The 27906-nt window shown below is 49.3% G+C and overlaps 1 protein-coding gene across 1 annotated transcript; it reads right to left on the reverse strand.

Moving 5' to 3' along the window:
• Window positions 1-155: 155 nt before the first annotated feature.
• LOC310827089 (myogenesis-regulating glycosidase-like) lies at window positions 156-27906 on the reverse strand. The gene is made up of 2 exons (XM_083702731.1): window positions 27347-27906; window positions 156-3736 (listed from the first exon to the last, which is right to left on the reverse strand). Exon 2 carries the CDS (start codon window positions 3509-3511, stop codon window positions 1475-1477), a length of 2037 nt encoding a protein of 678 aa, XP_083558857.1. The 5' UTR covers window positions 3512-3736; window positions 27347-27906; the 3' UTR covers window positions 156-1474.

Consider the following 27906-nt stretch of genomic DNA (forward strand, 5'->3'; position numbering starts at 1 on the left):
CCCCCCCATATTGGCAGTCACCATGATGCAACGGGGAGCTGAGTAGGAGCTTTTGGAGTGTAGATCTCCCACCCATCAAAAATTCCTTACTGCAGTTGACTATAAGTATAAGGATTCCCCTTCTCAAATCCTAATGAAAACAATGACACACCAGGTTGCATTAGCTTCAGTTTGCCTTCCAGAAGGAGATACCATGAACCTGCCCATTTGGCGCAGCATCACTTGGGAGCAGGACGAACCATTTTTATTCCGGGTCCTATTAGTAAGTTAACAGTAGAGCTTTGATGCCCCTGTTCTCACCCTCCCCAGCTGCCTCTTTGAACACACAAGAGTCCCGTGGGCTGCCAACAAGAGCTTGCCGTCTTGTCTGGAGGAGTCTGGCGATGCTCTTCTTCCTGGGAACCGTTGATGAGTTGAAAGTCAATCCTTTATTGGCAACACGGCTGCAAAGGCACCTTTGAAAATAACCCCAGAGGAGGCGCAACAACAGCAGCAGCAGCAGCAGCAAGGAAGGGCTTTTAAGTCCCGATCCACACCTCTAAAACACACCTGTTCGCTGTGGGAGCAAGCATGCCACCCATATATCGGAGATTATCATCCTTTTTGCTAGCCAAAGATTGCCTTGGCAAGAAGGTGGCTGGCATCAGCGAGGGGAAAGCTGAGATGCCAGTCCTGTTCAAAAGCCCCAGAGCTGAGTAACCAGCCCAGCCTGGTAACTAAAGGCCTACACAACATGATAAGCCAGCCTCATCTAACACCAGACGAGGAATATATATATGTGTGTGTGTGGGTATCTGTGCCTGTAATAAACTGAAGTTATACTCTTTAGGAAAACCTCCCCAGTTATTTCAAATAATAGCTTACTGCACTGTAAAATGTAAGGCTAGTTGTGCTATAGCAACCCTGAACACCTCCTTATCTGGGGAAAGAACCCCATCCCTAGAAGGGCAGGGATCCCTTGCTCATAGCTCAAGGTTTCCCCTTGGCTCATATTTGGAAAAGCTATAGGCAGGGAGCAGCTTCCCACAGCTTAAAAAAGGATCCATTCTGGACGGTCTGGCTAACAGCTTGTGACATGCACCCAATCTGAGGTACCAGAGACACTACAGATGGGTGTGTAAATAATCGCAGCTGGCATTGCAAAGGCCCCCAAGACCCACATCGAAAAACGGAACAAATTTGCTTGGGAGGGAGATCCTGTGCAATTGTGGGCCTTGCGAGGGGAGACTGGAAAGACCGTTTCCTCGAATGTGCAAATCCCACGCCACTGTGATCCAGCATTTTTCTAGATCACAAGAACGAAGCTAGATCTTTACAGCATATGCGAGGGACATATATATAGCCATTTCCAGTCCCCACCCCCTTCTGCCTCCTTAACGGATTAGAATTATTTGTTGTTAATATTCCTAGAATAAGGCCTGGTTGACTTTCACTAAGCTTCAAAGCTGGTGGTGGCAGCAGTAGCTGAAGACGGTTAGGACACCCACACAAAATAAGCTACTTCATCCAAATCGACGGGATAATCCGTCACCAAGGTGGGTGTCTTTTCAAAGAGCTCCCCTTTGTAGCTGCGCCATTTGCCAGCTGGGATGTAAATGTCTCTCTCTTGCTTGCCCATCTCCAAGACGGGGGCCACCATCAGGGTGTCCCCAATCAGGAACTGGGAATCGATCTTGTGTGCAGCCTCATCGTGGGGAGAAATCCACCAGATGGGCCGGATGATGGGGTCCCCAGTGTCGGTGATTTCCCCGGCCAGCTCCAGCAAGAGGGGGGCAACCAAAGACTCGTGGAGCCTGGTGAACTTCAGGGCGATGTCTATGACCTCTCTGTCGTAAAGCCATGGTGGGATGGAGAACTGCATGGAAGGCATGAAGGCCGACAGCTCCAGCCATCGGATGTAGAGCTCTTGGTCTGGGATTTCCACCGCCCCATCCGTCTTGTTGGGAAAGAAGTTCCCGCCAATCATGTCGGCCGATATGAAAGGGTATCCCAGCATGCTGATGGTCAAGACGGTCGGTATCAAGGACTTCAGCCCAAGCTCATAACCCCAGACAGAATCCCTGTCAATGATGCGGAAGAAACAGGAGATGTTCTGAGACTGGTAGCCAACCCTGACCTCCGCTAGCTCGTAAAATGGGATGGCCATTTCCGTGTAGCGCCTGGACCAAATGCTGGGGTCCGACAAGGGGCGGAAGGTGCTGAACTGTTTGGGAAGGTAGCTTGTCTCTCCGGCATCAAACTTGAAGGAAGAGATGCCGTACTTACTCCGGAGTTGCCTCAGGTGGCTCTGGAACCAATCCCTGGCCGCAGGGTTGGTGAAATCCAATATGGCGCCAATTCCGTTCCACCACTCGACCATAGCAGGAAGCCTCCCCGTCGGCTCCTTGATGAAAAGCTGTCTCTCTATGCCTACACCAAAGTTGGAGGAATTGTAGTTTATGAATGGGTGCGTCCAGAGAGTGACCTGAAACCCGTCTTCTTTGAGTTTCTTGAACGTCTCTGTCACGTTCGGGAACTTGAGCGGGTCGAAGTCGAAGTCCCCATACGCTTGCGTGTAGGTGTCGTCTATCTCGATGTGGCTCCAGTTGAACTTGTACTTTTTGATCTTCTCTGCAAAGCGCAGGAGCTTGTCCTGGTCGATGTCGTTTTTGTACAAGGCCCAGGTCGACCAGATTGGGTACTTGAAGGCGTTTTCTGATGGGATCTTCGAAGGCTTGTAGAAATACTTCCTCACCATGTACTTGTGGATGGAGGTCACGTCGGAGCCGATACAGACACGGTAGCTCAGCTCTGGGAACGGCGGCTGCCCCAGCGGAGGCTTGTAGGGGGAATCTTTGTATCTGGCCTGGAAGACGAGGGACCTTTCAGAGGCGTTGAACCCGAGGTGGAAGGGCACGGAGTCGTTGATCTTGATGGCGGCTGCTTTGGAGGACAACCAATACCTCTCTAAGATGCCCCCAAAGCTGTTCCTGAAAGAGTACACGTCGCTGGTCACAAACGGCATGGGCTCCTGGTACCCAGGCAGCTTAATGGGCCAGTGCTGCACGCTCATCTCGCAGCCCCCGTACCAGTGGGCGTCCCCCCAGAACATCTTGTGCTCCACTACGGTGTCCGCCACAAACTCCTCCCACCGGACCCGGTAGCACATCACCGTGTCTTTTGGGGTGACGATCTTAATGAAGAAGTTGAGCTTCCCTTTGTCAGTCCTGGTGCAGGTTAGATTCGCACCCTCCCTGGAGCAAGACTCCAAGTCAAGGATACCTGACTGGAAGGCCAACCTGAAGACGATCTCCCCATCCTGGTTTTTGATGGTGAAGCCGTCCTGATGGAGGTCCATCTGCTCCGTCTTCAGCCTCTCCGCCTTCCGAAGGGATGACACGTAGTAGCACCAGGCCACCACGGCTGCGATGAGCAGGATGAGGCCAAGCACAATGGCCACTATCATGGGTTTCAACTCCTTGACTGGCTTCTGCTTCACGGGGGTGAAGTTCTCCGGCAGAAACGAGTACATGGCCGTGTCTTATCTGGAGGAGCTCTTTCCAAAACAGAGATTGCGTCACCTTATCTGCAAAGGTCCGGGGCGGTGGGGACTATATAAATATCTATCTGGTAGCAAAGAGCTCTCTGCCCTCCACTCCTTACGACCGGGTCTCTCTCATTGAAATAAGGGCGTTTGTCTTCATTAGAATACACACCATTTTCTTTCCAGTCCAATTCAATGTCAGAATGCAATTATCTGGAAGGCAAGAAGGGGAAAAAGAGGGAGAATGAGGAAAGGAGGCCAGGAAAATGATGGAGTGAAAACAGGGGCCCCCAACCTTTAAGGACACATTTCAGAATCGAAGAACAAAATACAAATATCACTGAATTAAAACATGTTCAGAATTGCCTCCCACTCCCCACAACAGGCAAATCGTATATAAAAAAAAACAGAAAAACAGACAATTCCCGAAACAACCCACCTCAAAAGTAAAAACAAAAAACACCCCTCAATTTACAACTGAATAGAAACTAAAAACCAGGAGGGGCCAGGAGCCTTAAAGGTAAAGGTAAAGGTACCCCTGCCCGTACGGGCCAGTCTTGACAGACTCTGGGGTTGTGCGCCCATCTCACTTAAGAGGCCAGGGGCCAGCGCTGTCCGGAGACACTTCCGGGTCACGTGGCCAGCGTGACATCGCTGCTCTGGCGATCCAGAGCCGCACACGGAAACGCCGTTTACCTTCCCGCTGGTAAGCGGTCCCTATTTATCTACTTGCACCCGGAGGTGCTTTCGAACTGCTAGGTTGGCAGGCGCTGGGACCGAGCAGCGGGAGCGCACCCCGCCGCAGGGATTCGAACCGCCGACCTTTCGATCGGCAAGTCCTAGGCGCTGAGGCTTTAACCCACAGCGCCACCTGCGTCCCTGCCAGGAGCCTTGGTAGGTGCCAAAACCATGGTGCCCACAAGTGCCATGTTGGGGACCCCAGGCTTAAAAGGTTTATATGTCCTTTACTTTAGTGTATCCGCTGGTGGCCTATTAAGTTGGCCTGGCTGTCTAACCACTGGGTTTTATGAATGCAAGGCCTCATAACCCAGTGGCTGCTTTTGCCAGCTGAAAATAGCTAGTGGTGCTTGGCGTGGGGGGGACACAACAGCAAGGGAGCCAATGGCACAGATTTGCTTCCATGTGGCTGGAATGCCATAACGCCCTCCCCCCCGAACACACACACACACACACACACACACACACACACACACACCCCTGTGGTGGCAACTGTCCTGCTGCCTTTATGTCTGAATTTGGCACAACACATTAGGCCTTTTACGTAGCTACTGCAAATCCTAGAATGCCCTCCCCACCATATTTGCATTAGAGGACAAATGCAGATTGGGAAGTCTCCTGTTTGCCTGTACGAATGAGAACTGCTCCCTTGACTTTAGAAGACAGATTTGTTCCCGTCTCCAGTAACAGGGATCCCGAAGTCCCTGGCCTTTAAATCCATTACAGGCCGTTCTGCACAAGGTTGCTTAAATGCACACACGCACAGCATTTAAATGTGGGGCCCCTTTACTGTGCATTGCTGGTGATTTGTGCTCAGAATGGTGTTGCGGCAGTTACACACAAACCCACATTCAATACTGTTTGCTACAGGGATACAGTCAGTAGGTGGGAATTAGAGGGTGTCAGACTTCAGCTAGGCTCTAGGTAGAAGCTTGCCAATGGCAGCAAAGGAGCAGAGCTTTCTCAGGGAAAGAGGGCAGAGATATTGAAGCAGGGGTTGGATTGCACTGAGCGGGGGCTTGAACTGGTGACTTCAGATGTCCCTCCCTGCTCAGTGAAGTAAAAGGAGGTGGCCTTGAGACATCTGCTGCAACGAAGGCAGCTGCAGTTTTGTTTGTTCGCTCAGAGCCAAACCGCTGTTCTCAGCACCTCCACGAAGCCATGCTAATTAATATCTTACCAAGGGTGACGCTAAATAGGGATCACAAACCTGCAAAATCAGGTTTCACCTTTCGCTGGAAGAGGAACGCGTAAACCCGAGGGAGGTTTCAGGTTGCGGCTGGCATGGGGAGCGCCTTTCCCACTCCCGATGTTGTCATCGTATCCAAATGCCGCAAGTTATTTTTTGCGAATAGACCCTGGGGCCTCTCTAGGGAATATTCCTAAGGGGCAGCCGCCCTCCTGCCTGACTCCCCACACCTGCTGCTGCTGCTTGGAACACTAACGGTAAAGGGACCCCTGACCATTAGGTCCAGTCGTGGCCATCTCTGGGGTTGCGGCGCTCATCTCACTTTATTGGCCGAGGGAGCTGGCGTACAGCTTCCGGGTCATGTGGCCAGCAAGACTAAGCTGCTTCTGGCGAACCAGAGCAGCGCATGGAAATGCCGTTTACCTTCCCGCCGGAGCGGCACCTATTTATCTACTTGCACTTTGACGTGCTTTCGAACTGCTAGGTTGGCAGGAGCAGGGACCGAGCAACGGGAGCTCACCCCATCGCAGGGATTCGAACCGCCGACCTTCTGATCAGCAAGTCCTAGGCTCTGTGGTTTAACCCTTGGAACAGTATCAGCTGCCAAAAGATGGGCCTGCTAATCCCAGTTTCTGAGACAGAATATCCAGCTACAGCACATGGCTGGTTTTCCCTCACTTTGGCAAAATGCAGATGGCATGAGTCTAGGAAAGGGTCTGCAATTCTGGCTCCAACACAACATTTCTAGGTAGCAGGTGACTTGCGAAGCAGGTCACTTGACTGGATACCTGAGTCAAAATGTAAGCCCCATCTACACTAAACATTTAAAGCAGTACAATAATCATAATCACCATCATTTTATTATTTATACTCCACCCATCTGGCTGGCTTTCCCCAGCCACTTTGGGTGGCTCCCAATAGAACACTAAAAACAGAATAAAACTTCAAACATTAAAAACTTCCCTAAACAGGGCTGCCTTCAGATGTCTTCTAAATGTCAGATAGTTGTTTATTTCCTTGACATCTGACGGGAGGGCGTTCCACAGGGTGGGTGCCTCTACCGAGAAAGCCTTCTGCCTGGTTCCCTGTAACCTTACTTCTCGCAGGGAGGGAACCACCAAAAGGCCCTTGGCGCTGGACCTCAGTGTCCGGGCAGAACGATGGGGGTGGAGATGATCCTTCATGTCAGGGAACTGCCATTGGAGCCAGGAGTGGAGGTAAGGCTCTCCAGCGATGCTGGAGAAGGGCCCAGCAGAGAGAGAGGGAACTCATCCACTGAGGAAGGAAATCAGCGTGACACCAGGAAGAAAGGGGAGCAGGGGAGGGCTTCGGAGAGATGTCTCCAGGACTCTTCCACAGAAACCAGCGGGGAGAGCACAGGTCCTCCACTGGCCACGCCCACCCTGCGCAGAAGACTTCCGTGCAGGGAGGCTAGGCGGAGACTTGGCGTCAAAGAACTTTTATGCTGGAAGAAGTTCAGGAAACGCCCACTGACAGATGCTGCCGGTGACTGACACAGCTGCGGAGTAAGGGCTGTGCAGCCAGGGAAAGGTTTAACTAGGCAACTTTGCCAAGAGTAGAGGCAACTTACGCACGAGCAACCCCAATTCCCATTACACTTCAGGTATACTGGGCTGAGGCTGTTTAGAGCTTTCAAGGTCACCATCAACACTCTGAATTGTGCTCAGAAACGTACTGGGAGCCAATGCAGGTCTTTCAGGACTGGTGTTATATGGTATCGGCGGCCACTCCCAGTCCCCAGTCTAGCTGCCGCATTCTGGATTAGTTGTAGTTTCCAGATCACCTTCAAAGGTAGCCCCACGTAGAGTGCAATGCAGTAGTCCAAGCAGGAGATAACTAAAGCATGTACAACTTTATACCCTTGTGGCTTCCCCAAAGAACCCAGGGAACTGTGGTTTGTTAAGCAGGCTGAGATTTGTTTGGAGACCCCCGTTCCCTGAACAGAGCTACAATTCCCCAGAGGGATGGGTTAACAGTCTGTTCCTCTCCCCAGGGAATTCTGGGAACTGCCCAGCAAAGTCACCAGTTAGCTGAAGCAGGGAGAACAATCATAAATTTGGGCGGTGGAAAAATGCAGACTGGACCCGAAGATGATTTGATGAACGGCAGCCATACAAAAAAGTGCAGAAAAGTCGCTGCCCCATCAAGCTCACCCAGCAGCACGGACTAAATAAATCTTTTCATCCCTTTAACTCCTAGCTTTTCAGTTGTTTTCAATAATGGGATTATGGCGGCATTAGAAGAGATTAGCCACAGCAAGCGACAGATTTAACCAAAGGAAGCGTTCAGCTGCCAAGTCCCCGCACTAAGGGCAGGAAGAGGCAGGAGGTCATTTTGTGACCCATTAAGGGCACTACCCAATTAAAGGTTTCAATTAATTATGTGAGAGTTTTCTCTCCGTTAAATATGCATAAATTGGGCTATCTGGAGAAGCACTGGGGTGCACCCAGGGAACATGATGCTTCCGTAGTGGGATTTAGTATTCTTACATGTTGGGACGCGGATGGCGCTGTGGGTTAAACCACTGAGCCTCTTGGGCTTGCCGATCAGAAGGTCGGCGGTTCGAATCCCCGCGACGGGGTGAGCTCCCGTTGCTCCGTCCCTGCTCCTGCCAACCTAGAAGTTTGAAAGCACGTCAAAGTGCAAGTGGATAAATAGGTACCGATCTGGCAGGAAGGTAAACGGCGTTTCCGTGCGCTGCTCTGGTTCGCCAGAAGCGGCTTAATCATGCTGGCCACTTGACCTGATAGCAGATCCTACGAGCAGGATCTGGGCCCATCCAGCACTCTCCCCTCCTGAGGTCTCCAGCAACTGGAATTCAGAAGCACACATCCCAAAACAGAGTTGTAACCCTTATTTGAAAGGCTGACAGTCTCAGCAGATTATCATTCCAAGTCAAGATTCCAGGGTCTATGAGGGAGGCGAGAGTTTCATGATCGAACGGAAGCTATAGAGATGTTTTGACGGTTGACACATCCCCTCCTACAAAGCTTTTAAAGACAGGGCAGAGTGAGCTCATGTGTGGGGCTTTGTCAGCCTTTGGGTTTGCTCACTCTATCTGGGTGGGCTCATTTAATCCCTGTGGGATCTCCAGCGTCATATAACCAGCATGCTTAAATTTAATTAATGCATGAAGAGCAGAGGATGCTGCCCTGCCAGGCTTAGCCAGGTCACTCCCCCTCACCTTGGGAGGAAGGGTTAATAATAATAATAATAATAATAATAATCTATTTATTATACCCTGCTAATCTGACTTGGTTGCCCCAGCCTTTGTTCTTCCCATTCCACCATGTGGACACCTACATCTTTGTGTTTCTATACAAATAATTTCGAAACATTTAGCACTTTTGGAACCTAAGTGTCACCGCCTGTGTTTTTCTTGCTGCTGTATGGGAAAGCACATGAATTTGATCTTTGAAGGGTCTGTAAGTAAACCATTTTTAACGTACCAAATGTGTGGCTTCTGCCTATGCTAAGGGGAACGGGGAACTTTGGAAGCCGCTTAGAAGGGGCTATTTTAAAGGTCTGGCAGACAATATTTCCAAGCTTTACTTTGTTGCATATTTTGTGAGTTTAAGTATCTGCTGGGGCTCTCTCACCAAAGAGTACTACTACTACTACTACTACTACTACTACTAATATAATGATTTATTATTTATTATTTATACCCCACCCATCTGGCTGGGTCTCCCCAGCTACCCTGGGCGGCTTCCAACAAAGTATTAAAATACTGTGGTCTGTTACACATTAAAAGCTTCCCTAAACAGGGCTGGCATCAGATGTCTTCTAAAAGTCAGATAGTTGTTTATTTCCTTGACATCTGGTGGGAGGGCGTTCCACAGGGCAGGTGCCACTACTGAGAAGGCCCTCTGCCTGGTTCTCTGTAGCTTGGCTTCTCACAGGGAGGGAACCGCCAGAAGGCTCTCGGTGCTGGACCTCAGCATCTGGGCAGAACGATGGGGGTGGAGACGCTCCTTCAGGTATACTGGACCAAGGCTGGACTTGCCCCAAATGTGGATCTAGGCATCCTGGGAAGTCTCCTTTTCTATAGTCAAGTATTTTTCTTTTCACCAAATTAAAACAAAATACCAACAATCCCATCTACAAAGCTTGGCAATGAGTCCCTTGGCAATGAGACTGTGTCCTGCCCATCTGCCTCCAGCTCCAATGATCCTCCTCCTCTTCAGCCTCACCTTCTGGCTGGTCCAGGTCTTTCCCCTCTCCCCGATGAGGCCAGCAGGCTTGCTTCCTCCTCCCTGACACCTAGAGACAGAAGGGAAGGCCTTCTTCCCCCCATCCCTGCTGGATCCTCCATCTGTTCCTTCTGCTTCCTCCTCTAGAGCCTGCAGATGCCAACTCATGCCAGTTTCTGCAGGAGCCAAAAGGCCCATGACACATGCTGCCTTTAACAGTGGAGGCAGAACAGAGGCATCGTGGTTAGTGGCTACTGATAGACTTATCCTTTCCCATCCATCAAATACTGTCTGTGTGTGTGGTTAGGGAGCTGCACGGTCAGGGAATAAACAATGCTGTCCAGGGCTGCAAAGACTGCGGAGAGAATAACTGGGTGAACTCTTCCCACCTTGGATCAAATCTATGCTTACAGGTGCCATAGGAAAGCTGCAGAGATAGCGCAGGATAGTGCGCACCCCGGAAATGGTCTCTTTCAGCTTCTGCCTTCTGGAAGAAGGTACAGGGTTACAAAGACTAGGACTAGCCGCCTGAGAAACAGTTTCTATCCAAATGTGATTTTGGTTTTAAACGCAGTGTAAGGTAGCGGGTGGCGCTGTGGGTTAAACCACAGAGCCTAGGACTTGCTGATGAAAAGGTCGGTGGTTCGAATCCCCACGACGGGATGAGCTCCCATTGCTCGGTCCCTGCTTCTGCCAACCTAGCAGTTTGAAAGCACGTCAAAGTGCAAGTAGATAAATAGGTACCGCTCCAGCAGGAAGGTAAACGGCGTTTCCGTGCGCTGCTCTGGTTTGCCAGAAGCGGCTTAGTCCTGCTGGCCACATGACCCGGAAGCTGTACGCCGGCTCCCTCGGCCAGTAAAGCGAGTTGAGCACCTCAACCCCAGAGTCAGTCCTGACGGGACCTAATGGTCAGGGGTCCCTTTACCTTTACGGTAGTCTCTATGGGAGTATATTGTATTTAATTATGGGGTATCAGAATTTTTAGGGGGCTAACCAGGCTGGGATAGCTGGGATAGCAGGCTTGTTGGTTTTTGAATGTCTGATGTAGATTTTTCCAATTTCATTGTTCTGTATGGGACAATGACAATAAAGATTATCGTATCATATTGCATACTGGCCCATCAGCTGAACAACATAGAATTGCAGAGTTGGAAAAGCCCCAAGGGTCATTTATTCCAAACCCCTGCAATACATTGGATACGACCCAATTTTCCCCCAAAGCCAGCTGCCTGGTTAATAGGGAGACTACTTTAAAGGAACAAAAGATTCTGCGGCTAATTAAAACCAGGGATGAAGAACCTTTAGATGTTGTTGGCCTGTTCAGGTCAGTCCCAGCCAGCATGTCCAATGGTCAGAGCGGATGAGACTTGGTAGTCCAACGAGATCAGGGAGAGCCACAGATTCACCCCCCCCCCGATTAAATGGATGGATCAACTAATATAGCATCCTCTTTCTCATCGTCCTCATCCCGCTTTCACTCTTGTGAATCATTTCTCTTCTTCAGTAATGATAGATGCTTGAAAACAAATATGACAGCGATGCCCGGTGGGTTATTAATATATTCACGCCTCCACTGACAAAGTCTCTCACAGGCAGCTTCTTTTCAAGTCCATAAAAAAAATTGCACATTCTCTCCCCCCCCCCCTTCTTTTCTATAGCAGTGGATCCTGGGAGAAAAACAAGATTACTAAAAATATCATTTCCCTCCTGTTGCAGCCGAGCTTTTCCTGTTTCATTTAGAAATCGAAGTCACGTTAAGCAAAAGATGAAGGCTGGTTTTCTAGGGGGTGACACAAAAGTGTCAGTGCTGGGTCCTTGCAACCAGGGAGGGAAGTCAAAATGTTTGGTTTTCATCCCATTGCAAGCTGTTCCAAAAGGAGACGAGCTACGGAAGATCTGAGCAGATGTAGGACAGGATTGAAGGTTAGTGAAAGGGCACCAAACTTAAATCCAGCCCACTCTGCTCAAACTTATGAAAGCCAAAGTATAGGGTCTCCCCAGCAAAGGAGACCAGGCTCCATTGCCAGGCCGGACTATTCCTGTGGACTTTTCAGAACTTGGTGTCTCTCTGGATTTGCCAAATATTGGTTTTAGTTTCTGGCCTCATTTAATACAGGTGCTTTGCAGAGCCTGCTTGCTTTTACTGAATTTCTTGGGTGTATTTTTGTTTTAACCAAAAGGCAGAAATGTATTGCAATAATTATTAACTATAAGCAACAGCAATGATGATGCTGGCAAGGGAATCGTCAGGCTGCAAGAATAGGGTTCCTAGCAAACTCACGGCCTGGGTAAGACATCAAATAGCAGAAGCGCTTCCCCATGAAAGAGGGAACAAGCTTGTTTTCTGCTGCCCCAGAGGGCAGGACCCAAGCCAATAGATTCAAATTACGAGAAAGGAGATTCTGACTAAACATAATAATAATAATAATAATAATAATAATAATAATAATAATAATAATAATAATAAATAATTAATAATAATAATAAATTTTATTTATATCCCGCCCTCCCCAGCCGAAGCCGGGCTCAGGGCGGCTAACAACAATAAAACAGTACAAAAGTACAGCACAAACAACACTGTAAAATCATTCATTATAAAATTAATTAAATTCAAGCCACTGGCCACCATTGGGTCAGAGCTCCGCGAAGGTTGCCAAGGGAGGGAGTCAGGCTGCGCCCTACGAAGAGGAAGAACACTCTGAAGCTAAGAGCTGTTCAGCAGTGGAACGAACTCCCTTGGAAAGTGATGGACTCTCCTTCCTTGGAGGTTTTTAAACAGAGCAATTCCTTTGTGTCCCTTCCAACTCTACAGTTCTGTGATTTAATGAAGATTTGAATCCAGGACTTCTTCCCTGACACTCAAGCTACCACGATACATTAACCCCACCCCCCAGAGAAATGAGCTGTTATTCTGCACCTCTGGACTCAGTTAGATTGGTAATGAAAAAGCAATTCATATGTGTTGTATATGCGATATAACATTGTGCCACCAGATGGCGCTGTGGCGTCCTGTTTTTCTCTACCTGTTTTCCCTGTTTAAATTTCCCACACATTTATCTGAAATGCTTCTTTGATCTGTCTAGACCCAGCCTCTGGCTTGCTCTTCTCTCCCCACATTCTTCTCTGTTCGCATTGCTCAGAAATTAATTTCTCAAGTACTGTATGTTTGCAACAGTACATCAAGTCAGACAAGGAAGGCTGCAAAGGAGGCGGCGAGAGGATATTCCAGAATTTGTTTCGGGTGCAGACAGGTTTCTGCTCTGCCTCATCCCAGTCCTCAGGCCTCCAGCTACAAAGTTCCTCCCGCTTCCTCTGCCCTGCGCCAGCAACGCAACCGCCTCTGCCAGAAGCTCATGCGTTTCGTAACAAGAGCAACAAAGAATCTTGTGATTAGGAGAGGGAGCTGGAAGAATCCAAGAGGGACTCCCAACAGGCTGTATGTAGCATCAGAAGCTTGCTGAGTTGGGCTGCAGGCTAGAATGCACTTAGGAGGAACTGAGTTTCCCATATCCAAGGGTGAGAGACACAGTTTGACATGAGCTCTTGCCAGGGCTTTCCATACTAGTTTGCCACAATAAATGAGCTGTCATCGGAATCAGGCAGCTGCAAACAGACTGCGTTCTCTTGGCTGCATGAGATTCAGAAAATCCTCAGCTCCGTTTGCTGTCCATCTTCCCCAGTGATAATGCTGATCTTATAATTTATTTCTTTGCCGCCTTACAATTGATTTGCTCAACTAACCGTTGTCCAGGGATGGAGGACTAACTTGCCCTTTCCCCTTCATAATACCTTGGTTCGAAGAAGGTCTTATTTATTGCAATATCTGAAAAACCCGTTCTTTACGAGTTTCCAAGTGCAAAGACAAACCTATGCAGTTACACGGCGGTCGTTCCAGACATATATCAAAAGACACGGTTGTCAGGTTCTTGCAAAGTATGGTTTTGCCTGGATTTGGCCGTATTCCAGGACTTATTATCGACTGCTCCATTGTGCTTCTGTGCAATCCTGATCTTACTATTTGTGGCATTGTTTTCAATCCCTCTGCTCTCCATCATTTTTGTAAGTTGCGGCACATAAGATGTCAAACAGTCAAGCCCTTGTTTGTTTCTACATCACTCAAACATTTGTAAAATTTTATTAGACATAAATTTTATGTGTAATAAAATTTTATATCTATATCTATACAGTGGTACCTCAGGTTAAGAACTTAATTCGTTCTGGAGGTCTGTTCTTAACCTGAAACTGTTCTTAACCTGAAGCTCCACTTTAGATCGATCTATCTATTTGTTAGTTGCTTTATCTTGCTCACGGCAACCCAAAGTGACTTACAACCAAACAAACGGACAAAACATCCCACATAAATACTGTATCTATATCTATCTATCTATCTATCTATCTATCTATGGAGCTATATATATATAGTCATATATACAGTCATACCTCGGGTTACAGACGCTTCGAGTTGTGCGATTTCGGGTTGACAACTGCGCCAAACCTGGAAGAACTGGAATAGTTTCTTACGGGTTTCAGTGCTTGTGCATGTGCAGAAGTGCTAAATCACGCTTAGCCCATGCTCAGACGCGCAGGTCGTGACTTGAGAATGCTGCAGGTCGTGAATGTGCCTCCCGCATGGATTACGTTCGCAACCCAAGCGTCTACTCTCTCTCTCTCTCTCTCTCTCTACACATACATAAGGATGTAATCAGAGTCCTGCTGGATCAGGACAAAGGTGGCCTATCTCGTCCAGCATCCTGTTCTCGCAGAGGCCAACCAGATGTGTCTTGGGAAGCTGGGAAACAGGACAGGAGTTCAACAGCATCATCCCCACCTGTGGTTCTTATCAACTGATATCCAGAGGCACGCTGCCTCCAACAGGGAAGGGAGAGCCTAGCCATCGTGGTTGGTAGTCACCAATAGCCCTGTCTTCCACAAAATGTTCAGTCCCTGGCATCTCCCAGTAGGGGCTCGGAAACGCTCCTTGCCTGAAATCCCAGAGCGCTGATGTCGGCCAGTGCAGCCAATATGGAGCTAGATAGATGCATGGTCTGACTCTGTATAAGATAGACCACCTGTGCCCCTATGCTGACGGTTGCAAAAATATGGGAGCACTCTGCACGGCAGATACGATGGAGAAAGTCATTCCCCCTGGAAGAATTTGAGAACGCAGTTTTTTGGGAGGCTTAAAAAGGTAAAGGTAAAGGGACCCCTGACCATTAGGTCTAGTCGCGGACGACTCTGGGGTTGCAGCGCTCATCTTGCTTTATTGGCCAAGGGAGCCAGCGTACAGCTTCCAGCTCATGTGGCCAGCATAACTAAGCTGCTTCTGGCGAACCACAGCAGCGCACGGAAACGCCGTTTACCTTCCTGCCAGAGTGGTACCTATTTATCTACTTGCACTTTGACGTGCTTTCGAACTGCTAGGTTGGCAGGAGCAGGGACCGAGCAACAGGAGCTCACCCCGTCGTGGGGATTCGAACAGCCAACCTTCTGATTGGCAAGTCCTAGGCGCTGTGGTTTAACCCACAGTGATATTAAATAATTGAATCAAGTGCCAACTTTGAGATGCCTCTTTAAGGACCAAAAATGGATACAGCAGTTTTAATAACAAAGCATTTATTTTCTATTGCATGGCAATTTTTGCCTGCTCAAATCCGGTAATTCGTGAAGGAGCCTTTGATTGGCTCTCCTTCTTGGTAGCTAATTATGTGCTGTTTGGGGAAGCCGAGGCCTCATCCTGACCCCACTTGCATGTGCAGAGAGAGAGAGAGAGAGAGAGAGAGAGATATCATCGCTCCTGCCTCCCAGCAGGTTGATTTCAGCTAAAACAGCTGCAGGCAAATTTCTGCACCATGCTTGCCAGTTGGGCGATGTTTTCTTTGTGAGTGTGAAAGACCCAGAGCTCTGAAGGGAAGGCAACGGACAGGACAGGCTTTGCAAGCAAATTCAGCCTAAGACAGAGACTGCTGCTGCAATGGAGTCTGGCATCGGCTGGCTTTGAAACTGCCAAGGATTTTTCTGTACAGAAGCCATTTCAGACTCCAGCAATGGGGAACTTGCAGGGTATCTGAGAAGGGGCTGGCTATTAAAATGAAGCCTTTGGCAAGAAACATGCTTGCCCCAAACTGGAAATTGCAAGAAATTCCTACTATTGCGGAGTGCTAGACGAAAATGATGAGTTATGCGGAGCTAGCGCCAAACTGACGGGAAGAATTCGGGATCAGGACGATCAGAGGTTTCAAGAAAGTTGGAGTAAATTTATGGTGTATATAAAGGATAATTGTAAAACTCTGAAAACAATGGCAGGATTGAAATAGCTCTTACAATGTACGACAGATATAAGGTTAAAAATGGAATAGACGATATAAGAAAATAAGAGATACCCGCTGAAGGGATGGAGGGAAGTCGCAAGCTCGGCAGAGCTAAAAGTATTTATGTGATTTAATGTATTGTATTGCAAAAGCATGTATAAGGAAAATAATAAAAAAATATTTAAAAATAAATAAATAAAACGAAGCCTTTGGTGAATGGCTGCAACCACAGATCAAACATTTCTCAATATTCTGCATGATGATCTTTTGCAAACCTAGAATAGGAAGATGCCTTATATCACATCTGACTGTCCATCTGCCCCAGGTATTTTATTCTTTGACTGTGAGTGACTTTCCAGGGTTTTTCTCAGTAGCAAATAGTGACAATCTAGAGTAATCTGTCTGTCTGTCTGTTTGTTTGTCTCTAGATTCAGGTAGGTAGCCGTGTTGGTCTGATGCAGTCAAAATATAATAATAATAAAAAATTGTCCAGTAGCACCTTATAGACCAACTAAGTTTGTTTGTGTGTCTGACTGTCATCTCTGTCCTTCGGCAGAGGCTAATAGCCAGGGCTGGGTGATATCTGTTTTTTTCAACACTGAGATATAGCACCAGCTAAACATCACAATATCCTGATAAATCATAATTTCTGAAATAAGGTTGGAGCTATGCAGAGGAACTGGCTGGCTTCACAGTTTTCCCCACATTGTGATTTTTGCATAGCACACATACATGATTTGTGATATATTGCAGGTCAAAAGCTATGAAACAGATATCACGATATGGACTTAAAACCAGTTTTGGACGATATATCAATATATATCATTCTGCCCGGACGCTGAGGTCCAGCGCCGAGGGCCTTCTGGCGGTTCCCTCGTTGCGAAGCTACAAAGAACCAGGCAGAGGGCCTTCTCGGTGGTGGCACCCACCCTCTGGAACGCCCTCCCATCAGATGTCAAAGAGAAAAACAACTACCAGACTTTTAGAAGAGATCTGAAGGCAGCCCTGTTCAGGGAAGTTTTTAATGTGTGGCATTTTAGTGTATTTTTGGTCTTTGTTGGAAACCGCCCAGAGTGAGTGGCTGGGGAAACCCAGCCAGATGGGTGAGGTACAAATAAATTATTATTATTATTATTATTATTATTATTATTATTATTATTATTATTATATCACCCAGCCTTAGTAATGGCCTGGTGAGTGTCCTCGGCTGCGTTCCCATATCTGACATATCTGCCTAACAGGGTAGCTGGCCCTGCAGAACAGCTTGAAACTGGCGCACGGATCGTGAAACTGGATCGTGAAAAACTGTGCCTGCATGAGTCAAGTTAATCTCCCTGCAGATGCCCAACAGCCCCCAGTAAAGCTCTACAGGAGAGGAGGGGAAATGGGCAGAGGAGACACATGTCTGTGTTATCCCCGAAGACTGTCAATGCATTTGCTGTGCACAGACCGAATTAGTCTCTGCCAGTGCCCTTCCTTGCCCCTCTCACAGCTGCCTTTGTCCAACATGTCCTGCAAAAAATAAACGTTATCAGAGCCTCGGCGGGCTATTTTTCACCTGACTTCTTTTCTGCTTTGTTTGGAGCGTTTGCTGGGTGTTCCGGCAGGTGCAGGAGAGACAGACAGATAGACAAAGAGCCTGGAAACGAATTCATTGCGGCTTGACCTTTCCTAGGCGAGATGAGGCTCCTTCATCAGATTGCAAAGAGAGTCACCGGTAGCCACATCAGATTTAGCGCTGATTACCCAATGCCAGGGACAGGAATTTAGCACAGCAGATCCATCAGCAAGGTCAGGCATGACAACGCAAACCAATTTGGGCTATTATTTCCCCCTCAGATCTAGTTTCTTGCAAGTCCTTGTTTCACCTCCAGCTGCAGCCCCCCAGACGTTGCGTAAAATAGCAAGACGGTACAGAACACAAATGGGACGCGGGTGGCGCTGTGGGTTAAACCACAGAGCCTAGGGCTTGCCCATCAGAAGTTCGGCATTTCGAATCACCTGCGTCCACTTACCTTCCAATTAAACCTCAAGTGAGACAGGCAAGGCAGGTTAAGGTCTATCCAGGTGGAAACATCTCTAGGTGTCCTGATCCTGCCGTGAAGTTCTAAGTGCGACACTGCAAATGTTTAATGAGAGATGTTTGCAGTGGGGCAGGGAGAGTCGGGGCTTTGCACAGAAGTGAGGATTTGACTCAGGTGGAGGGGCCTGTCCTGATGAGCACCTGTCCACCTCCTGGGAAAGCTCTAGGCCAGGACTGGAGAACATTTGGCCTGATAGCTATTGCTGAATTACAACTCCCATCATTCCCAAGCTGGTTTGGGCTGATGGGATTTGGAGTCCAGCAACATCTGGGGGGGGGGGTCACAGGTTTCCCATCCTGCTCTAAGCCCCAAGATCTGTGGGTCCTTGGCAGAGGGTGGGGAGGAGAACCCCGGAAGGGGTTACTTCTGGGTTTTGGTGGCTGCGCACGCGCAGAAGTGCAGATGTGCCGCTGCGGGTTGTGAACGTGCATCCCGCACGGATCACATTTGCAACCCGAGCGTCCGCTGTACATTATAACATGAAACAATAATGCAAAAAGACTGGTGTATAAATTTTACGGAATGAAATAAAAGAAATAATTGACTGGCTCTGCGCCTGCCCCTCTCAGCGCCATCCTGCCCCTCTAAGGCTTCTGGGTATAACTTGGCTCGCAACTGCAGTCTGCTGCCTCTGCGTCTTTGAAACCACGTTTAAAAATACGCTTGGATAACATTCCACTTGTGGGATCCAGAGCCACAGAGACTCTCATTTTCCCAGGCAGCTGCCAAGGGTGTGTGTGTGTGTGTTGAACTGCCACGAGTTGGCAGGATCCCAAGCAGGCCTGCAGCAGATAAACTTCGGTAGATCCAGTGTCAGGTGGCTTTAAACAAAGCCCAGCTGCACCTGACCGAAGGCAAAGGCCTTCCTCACTCACGGTTCCCCATGCTGGCCGCTCTCAGCACCAAGGAAACCAATGGCTGAGCACCAACATGAACCACGCACTCGGGGTCAGGCAGCGATCTGCATCCTTTATCCCAGCAGCGGGATTTGCATTCTGCAGCCTTTTAAAACATCTGGGCAAGAACTGACCCTCCATGTGTCCCTATTTTCCAGGGACAGTCCTGTATTTTCAGAAGCTGTCCCAGTTTCTGATGTGATCCCAGAATGTCCCGCTTTCCCTTAGGATTAGGGCCGTAGATACAGGGTGGTGAGATGGGTCCCCGCCAGGGGCGCAGGCGAGGGGTGTGTGTGCAAAATCGGCTAAAAATGTCTCCATAAATATGTCTATAAATAAAAACATTGATTATTGGCTCATAAAAAAGGTTTTTGATTGAGGGTGAATTGAATGGAGGAGAGGCAGAAAGAAGAGCTAATTTGTCAGTGGCTAGGGGGCGCAATCTGACAGTTCTGCCAGGGGCGCAAGATCACTTACCAGTAGCTACAGTTCTGCTTAAAGGTTAAAGCTCTGGTTTTCCCAGTAGTGATGTATGGAAGTGAGAGCTGGACCATAAAGAAGGCTGATCGCTGAAGAATGGATGCTTTTGAATTCTGGTGCTGGAGGAGACTCTGGAGAGTCCCATGGACTGCAAGAAGATCAAACCTATCCATTCTGAAGGAAATCATCCCTGAGTGCTCACTGGAAGGACAGATCCTGACGCTGAAGCTCCAATACTTTGGCCACCTCATGAGAAGAGAAGACTCCCTGGAAAAGACCCTGATGTTGGGAAAGATGGAGGGCACAAGGAGAAGGGGACGACAGAGGACGAGATGGTAGGACAGCTACCAGCATGAGTTTGACCAAACTGCAGGAGGCAGTGGAAGACAGGAGTGCCTGGTGTGCTCTGGTCTAGGGGGTCACGAAGAGGCCGACATGACTAAACGACTAAACAACAACATGAGTGGAGTTGTCTGGGGAACCATGGAAGAGAGAAGTCAAACCTTTGGAGAGTTTCAGGACACGACTCAATGACTAAACAACAACCACATTCTCAATTATGTGTAACTAAAGCTCAAATTATTAATTACCTTAAGGATGTGCTTTAAAAATACACGCTTATGGGGGGAAAGTCCTCTCTTTCTGCTCCCCCTTCCCCAAAAAGCTTCTGTAAGGAGCTTCTGTAAGGAACAATAAATTGGGCCTGAATTATTATTTAGTTGCGATTATTGTGACTGGGTGACCATTTGGGTCCCATCCAGACCGACAGCTAGCTCTACGATTTATGATTTGTGCAAATAACACAGCCAGGCGGTGTGTTCGCACCACACGAACTCCACAGCCAATGCTGTTACAGGACAAAGCAGATTAGCAGGTCTCATTTGCACAGAGCAAGAGGGCGAAGTAATCAGCACACCTGCACTGAGAGGGAAGCAACTGCGGCAGCCAATATTCTGCATTCCTAGCAGCAAGGTGACCGAATCAAAGATTTGAGGTGACCCTTCCTCCCATCGCAGAAGGCACAAACGCTTCCCATTTTCCAAGCTTGTTAATAATAATAATAATAATAATAATAAATTTTATTTATACCCCACGCTCCCTGGCCAGAGCCGGGCTCAGGGCGGCTGACACCAATAAAATCACAGTAAAAACATAATGCGGGGAGGGAACCAATTTAAAATACAGGTTAAAATGCAATTTAAAATGCAGCCTCATTTTAAAAGTCAAAACCATAAGGGGAGGGAAACTTAAGGGTCAGACTGAATCCAAACCAAAGGCCAGGTGGAACAGCTCTGTCTTGCAGGCCCTGCAGAAAGATGTCAAGTCCCACAGGGCCCTGGTCTCTTGCGACAGAGTGTTCCAGCAAGTTGGGGCCAGTACTGAAAAGGCTCTGGCCCTAGTTGAGACCAATCTAACCACCTTGCAACTTTTGACCTCCAAAATGTTGTCATTTGTGGACCTTAAGGTCCTTTGCGGGGCATACCAGAGAGACGGTCCCGTAGGTACATGGGTCCTAGGCCGCATAGGGCTTTAAAGGTCAAAACCAGCACCTTAAACCTGATCCTGTTAACACTTCCTGTGCCCACCTTGACAGAGTTGGGAGACCTGGACAACCCGTGTCTCATCAAGCTGCTGGAGCAGTGAGGTGTAGTGGTTAGAGTGTTGACTAGGACCTGGGAGTCCAGGGTTCGAATCCTCACTCGGCCCTGAAACTCACTGGGTGACCTTGGGCCAGCCTGACCTTCCTCACAAGGTTGTTGTGGGGATTAAATGAGGAGGGAGAAAACCAGTTACATCACTTGGAGCTCCTTGGAGAAAAAGAATATAAATGCAATTAATAAATACAATTAATAGTAACATAACCCAGTCCACAGGTGCCATGGGCTAGCCAGATTTCTCCAGTGTTGCAGCCCAAGGGGGTAGCAAAAATTAAACAAGAGGAAGCTTTTTGGTGCCCTTGGGGGGCTCACCTATTTCAGTGGTGAGGCTGTATTTAATTTACTAGGTCTGAAGCCTTGTTCTAAGCACATTGCTAGCATGTCCTGCCCTGAAGGCTTCAAACATCAGCTGCCCCAAAACAATATATAGTGGTACCTTGGTTTAGTTAATCCGTTCCGGAAAGGCACTTCCACCTTAAGGAGGAGGTGGGGTTGCGGGCTTCAGGTGGCGGGTGTAGGCCAGCCCCACATGACTGGGGGGATTCCCAGCCATGTCACCCCCTGGCCGGCCAATCAGCTGGCTCTGGGGCGTGGCCTGCCCTATTTAAGGCAGGCGAGGCCAGGGATCTCCCTCTTTGCCGCCTGTCAGAAGTTCCTGCTTTTCCCACCCTCTAAGGTTTTCGTTCCTTGACCTTGCTATGGACCTTGGTTGGTCGCCATTGAGGGGCCTGGTAGGAATTTTTCCACTTGGCAAATTGGCACCAGCCACTTGGTTTTCGCCTACCTGGTAGCAAATGGTCACAACTTTCTTGGTATTAGCAGTTAGGCATTGGTATTGCTCTGTCGATGGAAGAGGGGAGGAAGTGCCATCCCCTGCCCCACATATTGAAGGGTAGTCCGTTAATGGATTCCGGGGTGTGTGGCCCTGTCCGAAGCCTAGGGAGGGCCTAAGCCACGCCCCCTATTGGTGACCCCGGGGGCGTTCCTAGTTGATGTGCATCAGCAGGACTCCCCCGACTGGTGGTTAACCCTTCCCGGACTTCAAGCGGACGGGCTGAAGTCGGATATAGTCGGTTAGGACCAATGCCTAAGCCAATACCCCTCATCACCTGTAACCAATAAAGTTGTGGGCTTTTTTAGCCCGTTAACCTTAATAAATGTGTCATGCGTCATTATTTCCACCTGCGGGGGGTGTCAGGAACTCGCCACGCAAGTCCGTTCTTAAACCAAAGCGTTCTTAAACCAAGGTGTGCTTTCCCATAGCAGCGGGGGACCCAATTTACACTCAATAGGAAGTGGAACATGTTCTGCTTCCAAGGCAAATTCACAAACCAAAACACCTACTTCTGGGTTTGCAGCATTCTTAATCCAAGTTGTTCACGAACTAAGCTGTTCTTAAACCAAGGTACCACAGTGTATGATTCTTTAACTGTGTGAGTCCCGCATTTCAAGGAGCTTAAACTAGAACGACTCTTTGAGTCCCTTCCATCGCCACAATTCTATGATTCAATCAACAATTTGATTCTATCAACAATTTGATAGTTTGCTTCCTGCACATCTTAAAAGAAAACCCTCTGCCTTAAATCACAACTGCTTAGCTTGATTGAAGAGGCAGTGGGAAACAGCTGTGCCTTGTGGGTCTTCTGCTGAGGAACAGTGTTTTCAAACCAAGGGGCTAGTCCTCATGGTTGCTGTCAAATCGCTCAGAATTGCCAGGCTGATACCTAGGGCAGCTCAGAGCTGAGAGCAGGTGTCAAACGGTTGGGGAGTCTTAGCAGCCCTGCATAGCTTCATTAACTTCCTGCAAAATCTCCATCTCCATTCGCAGTGATGGGCCTTGGACCCACATTTCCCTGATGAACCAAGTCTAATTCCTAATCCACACTGATCTCACCGTAACCTCTTTGGTAGAGGGCACCACTGGAGCCAGAACAGGAGCTGTGAGGCTTCCGTTCCTGATCCAGAAAGAGAGTCAAGTCTCGCCTATTCCTGTTTGGATCAAACGAGGTAAATGCATTCTGCACATCAGCTTTCCCCAAGATGGTGCTCTGCAGAAGCACAAAATCATTGCTCACTTTGTTCCTTGAATTACAGACTTGGGAGGTGGAGGGGAAAGAGAGAACGGCAGATGGGGAAATTAGAGGGCTTCTTCTAAGCAACACAGCCTGCCTCTTAAAAAGCATTACAGTCATTTGACATTCAGGACGCCTAATTAGAAGAAGAAGAAAAAAAAGAGTCTGAAGAGAACCACTTGCCCTGAGATCCTGCAGAAAATGAGCATGTATTTCCACCCTACAGCACTGCCCCATTCATTTCGGCGAGCCTCGTGGAGCAGATGTTCCCAGCTGATCATACCTGTTTGTGTGTTATCCATTAAAAGCATTTGCCTACATATAGGCAGCCTATCGATTCTGAAGGAAATCAGCCCTGAAAGCTCACTGGAAGGACAGATCGTGAAGCTGAGGCTCCAATACTTTGACCACCTCATGAGAAGAGAAGGTCTGTATAGTTAAAGCTATGGTTTTCCCAGTAGTGATGAAAGGAAGTGAGAGCTGGACCATAAAGAAGGCTGATCACCGAAGAATGGATGCTTTTGGATTCTGGTGCTGGAGGAAACTCTTGAGAGTCCCGTGGACTGCAAGAAGATCAAACCTCTCCATTCTGAAGGAAATCAGCCCTGAGTGCTCACTGGAAGGACAGATCCTGAAGCTGAGGCTCCAAGACTTTGGCCAGCTCATGAGAAGAGAAGACTCCCTGGAAAAGACCCTGATGTTGGGAAAGATGGAGGGCACAAGGAGAAGGGGACGACAGAGGACCAGATGGTGGGACAGTGTTCTCGAAGCTACCAGCATGAGTTTGACCAAACTGCGGGAGGCAGTGGAAGACAGGAGGGCCTGGCGTGCTCTGGTTCAGGGGGTCACGAAGAGGCGGACACGACTAAACGACTCAACAACAACAACAGACAGCCTGCAAAATATGGCTGTCAGCACAACCCTGGATATGTTTAAATGGAAGAAAGTCTCGTTGAATTCAAAGGAGCTTACACCTCGGTAAGTGTGCACAGCCTCAAGGGCTCTCTCGTCAGAATCGCAGAACTGGTACATGCGCAGGAGCCTATGAATGAGGCCACAAACAGGCAGAAGTCTCCGGGTGACTGTAGCAGCCCAGTTGGCCTGACAGCTGTCACAGACACATGCAATAACCCACTCCCCTCCAGGATTCTTTCAGTGCTGCCACTGCTCCCTTGGCTCAGTCACCCCCCCCACCCCCGTACTGCCTCTGACTGTTTTCTTGGCAAAAACCAGACAAATGAATCGCAGGGCCTTTGACTGCCATATTCCTCTCCTGCAAGAACAGGCAAGCGCTACCAGAGCATGTGGCTGATGGAAAGACAGCAGAGGGAGAAGGTTGGAAGGGAGCTCTGTGCGGGTGGCTGCTGGAACCACTAGCTGCTACAGTCAAGCAGAGGCTTCTCACTATGTGGAGGCACTTTTGGGAACGAGGGAACAGATTTAGGAAGGCCACTTAGCCCTGATGAGGCTTAAAATGAGAACCCCTCATTTTTTAGTACAGCAGCTGTTTATTTCCAGTCATTATGGCAACTTTAAAAATAGGAATCTGAGTGTGCGTGTTTGTTTTAAGCGCACTATTAATATGCATTTACACTGTCAGTTTTATCTTGGTGGTGGTTTTTCCTCTTCCCCTGAAAAGCTGCATCTGAAAGGCAGCAAGGGGTAAAAACCACCCTGAACTGTTTGGAAAGGCAGGAACTGGTATTTAAAAAATTAAGCCGCCACAGGGACTGCTCAGCTTCCGCCCGGCTTTGCAACCGAAATTATAAACATTCATTTGCTGGGGCAAATCAGAGCCTTCTGTCATTTTTGCTTCCTCTCTCATGATTCAGGCCAGCTGCCTATCTGCAGTTTCAGTTTTAAACTCTGCAGGAACATTAAGGCATTTGACTGTTCATGTATATCTTTCAAAAGGAAGCTTTTTCAAATTGCGGAACTGCTCAGGGGAGGGAGAAGTTTCTCGATGATATTACAGGCACTAGCCAGTCAGTGCTGTGCATCAAACTTGCACCATCACCACCCCACGGCTGAGCCCTAAAGAAAGAGATACATTTGAATGGAACACAGCGCTGCTGTTTCCAGGTTGGCTCCACCACACACACAAAAGTTGTGTCTGTGTTCAGCCTCTCTCCACAATCCCACCCCCTACAGACCCAGGGACAGGGGGAAAAGAAGGCAAAATGCTTTGTTCATTGCATTTCAGCAGAAGCAGAGTTTTGCCTTGTGAAGCACCTGACAGATTCCTTCCCTACTTTTAGACTTTACTGCTAAGTTTGACAAGCTAAAACTAGACCAGGACACTTTTCTTTTCCTGCTAGTTAGGGACTAGGAGAACATTTGTGTGTGTGTTGCTTCTGCCTCTGATGGGGAGGGTGGGGCTGGTATTTCCCTGTCAAATCACTAGAAAGGAAAAGATAAACACTATAATATCCGTTCACTTTTCCTTAAGTAATCCAGAAATGAGACAGACAGACAAGACATCAGCTTCTGGGGTGGCTCAGTTTGGAGAGCACGAGAATCTTAAACGCAGGGTCGTGGGTTTGAGCCCAACGTTGGGCAAAAGATTCCTGCACTGCAGGGGGTTGGACTAGATGACCCTCGCGGTCCCCTCCAACTCTACAATTCCATGATTCTAAAAGATAAAGTGGCATTTCTTATTCAAGGGCAAATTTCACTGGCAGAACTGAACCTGCCTCCGGAATGGGAATTTCCCCCTTCTCCTCCTGCCCACTTCTACATTCACACAACAGCCTGGATGACTGTAGCTCTGTGGCTGGGGGCATACAGGCGCAGGGGTGTAGCTCAGCAGTAGAGCACCTGCTTTGCCTATAGAAGGTCTCAGGTTCGATCCCCGGGTAGGGCTAGGAGAGGCTCCCTGCCTCACACCCTGGAGAGCTGCTGCCAGTCAGTGCAGACAGCACTGAGGGAGGTAGAATAGATGAAAAGCCTGATTTGCCATAAGGCTACCCCTGGCATCTCTAGTCAAGAGGAACAAGTAGGAAGTGGAGACCCAGGAGAGCAGCCACTAGTCAGAGCACGAGGCAAACTGGGTTAGAATGACACATAATTTGACATGTTCCCATGGCTCCCTGGCAGCTCTCCAAGGACGCAACAGATGCACGCTGCAGTGACAGGCAGAGGTGACTTGCTGTGCACAAAAAACGCACACCAAAACCAACAGGAGACCATATTATCCCGGGATTCATGAACCCACAAGAAAAGCGAGCAAGGAGCATCCAGCCTGCGTCGCTGGAGATCTGCCTTCGGGAACCAGTTTGGGGTTTGCCGGATAAAGTGGCAAGCCCCCCCCCCCCGCCCGCGGCTGCAAGGAAACAAGAGTTTAATGTTCCACGAAGAACTTGGGCGTATTATCTATTAACTAGAGGATCAACAGCTTCTCCCTCGGCTCGACCAAAGTCAACAGCTAAGAAGGCGGGGAGGGAGTGGAAGGAGCGAGGGAGAAGACTCAGGGAAGGGGCTGCGCGCTGGGAAACAGCTGATCCGGCACCCTTTGGCTACGTCCCCCCCCTTCCTTCTCCGGCTCTGGGCAAGAGGGAAGGCACGCTATTTATGGGGGTCACAGAGTGCGCCTTCATCCGGGCAGGGGGTTTGTTGGTTGCAAACATTTCAGAGAAGGAACGGCGTGTGTGTGTGTGTTGTGCAACTTTCCAGGCAGCCCCCCCCCCCCGAATTGCAAAGAGCCAGAAAAGACCTCTCGCCCCCCCCCCATTCCCAAATCGGGCTGCCTCCAAACCTCCCTCCCTCTGGCTCTGCAAGAGCGACAACAACACCCCCCAAAATCTTGCAACAGGCCAGAAGTTTCAACTTCGACCTGCAGCCGCCGAGCGTTTTGCAAAGCGAGCCTGTCAGGCGGTGGCGCTTGGAGATTCAGCACGCGCGCTGGCAACGGGGAGAGAGAGGGCAGCAGCCAGACCCGTGTCAGGATGGGGCCAGGGACAGAGGAGCCCCCACCTCCCCCTGCACCCCCACCCGGGGTGGGGGAGGGCGCTGTCAGCCTTGCCAAGTGGGCCCGGGATGGGGAGGCTCCTGCTTGTTTACGCGTCCCCTATCGGGCCATGGGAAGAAGGGAGGGCAGCCGAGGTCGGCCCAGGCGCCGCCCCGAGGCGCCTGCAAACCCGCAGCCGGCGGCCACCCCCCTGCACGCGCGCGCGCGCCTTGCCCACCTCCGTCCGGGGTCCCCGGCGCAAGAGGCGCCTCCGCCGCGGGGCTGCTGACTTGGTGCTGCCGCTGCTCCTGCCGCCGCCGCCGCCGCCGCCGCCGGGCTGCTCTTCAGGTGTGAGGAGGAGGAGGGGGGAGAGGGAGGGCAGAGGAGTCTGGGAGATGTAGTTTGCCAAGGGGAGGAGCAGCCCCCGAGGAGGATCCCGGGCGCGCCGCCGCCTCCGCGCCTCGCCTCGCCTCGCCTCTCCCGAGCTGCAAGCAGGCGAGCGCCAAGAAGGCGCAGCGGCGGCTGCTTTGGAGTTGCTCTTGCAGGATCTTTTGCAGATCCAAGATCCCCTCCCGTTGCAAGCCATCAAGCGAGGCGAGAGTCCAGGGGGTTCAGGCGCCCACGCTCAGGGTCCCCGTTTCTTTTTGGGAATGCGGTCCAGCAGAGGGTGACTCTGTGAGTGGAGTTTTCTTCTTCTTGGGAGAAAAGCAATGGCAAACCTAGACAGCATCTTAAAAAGCAGAGACCTCACCTTGCCAACAAAGGTCCGTATAAGTTCAAGCTATGGTTTTCCCAGTA

Source organism: Podarcis gaigeae, assembly GCF_964106915.1.
Source record: "Podarcis gaigeae genome assembly, chromosome: 11".
In the NCBI taxonomy this organism is placed as follows: Eukaryota; Metazoa; Chordata; class Lepidosauria; order Squamata; family Lacertidae; genus Podarcis; species Podarcis gaigeae.

Bases quoted from the DNA above. Each gene is read 5' to 3' on its own strand.
- LOC310827089 (XM_083702731.1), bottom strand. From the start codon at position 3,511: ATGTACTCGTTTCTGCCGGAGAACTTCACCCCCGTGAAGCAGAAGCCA.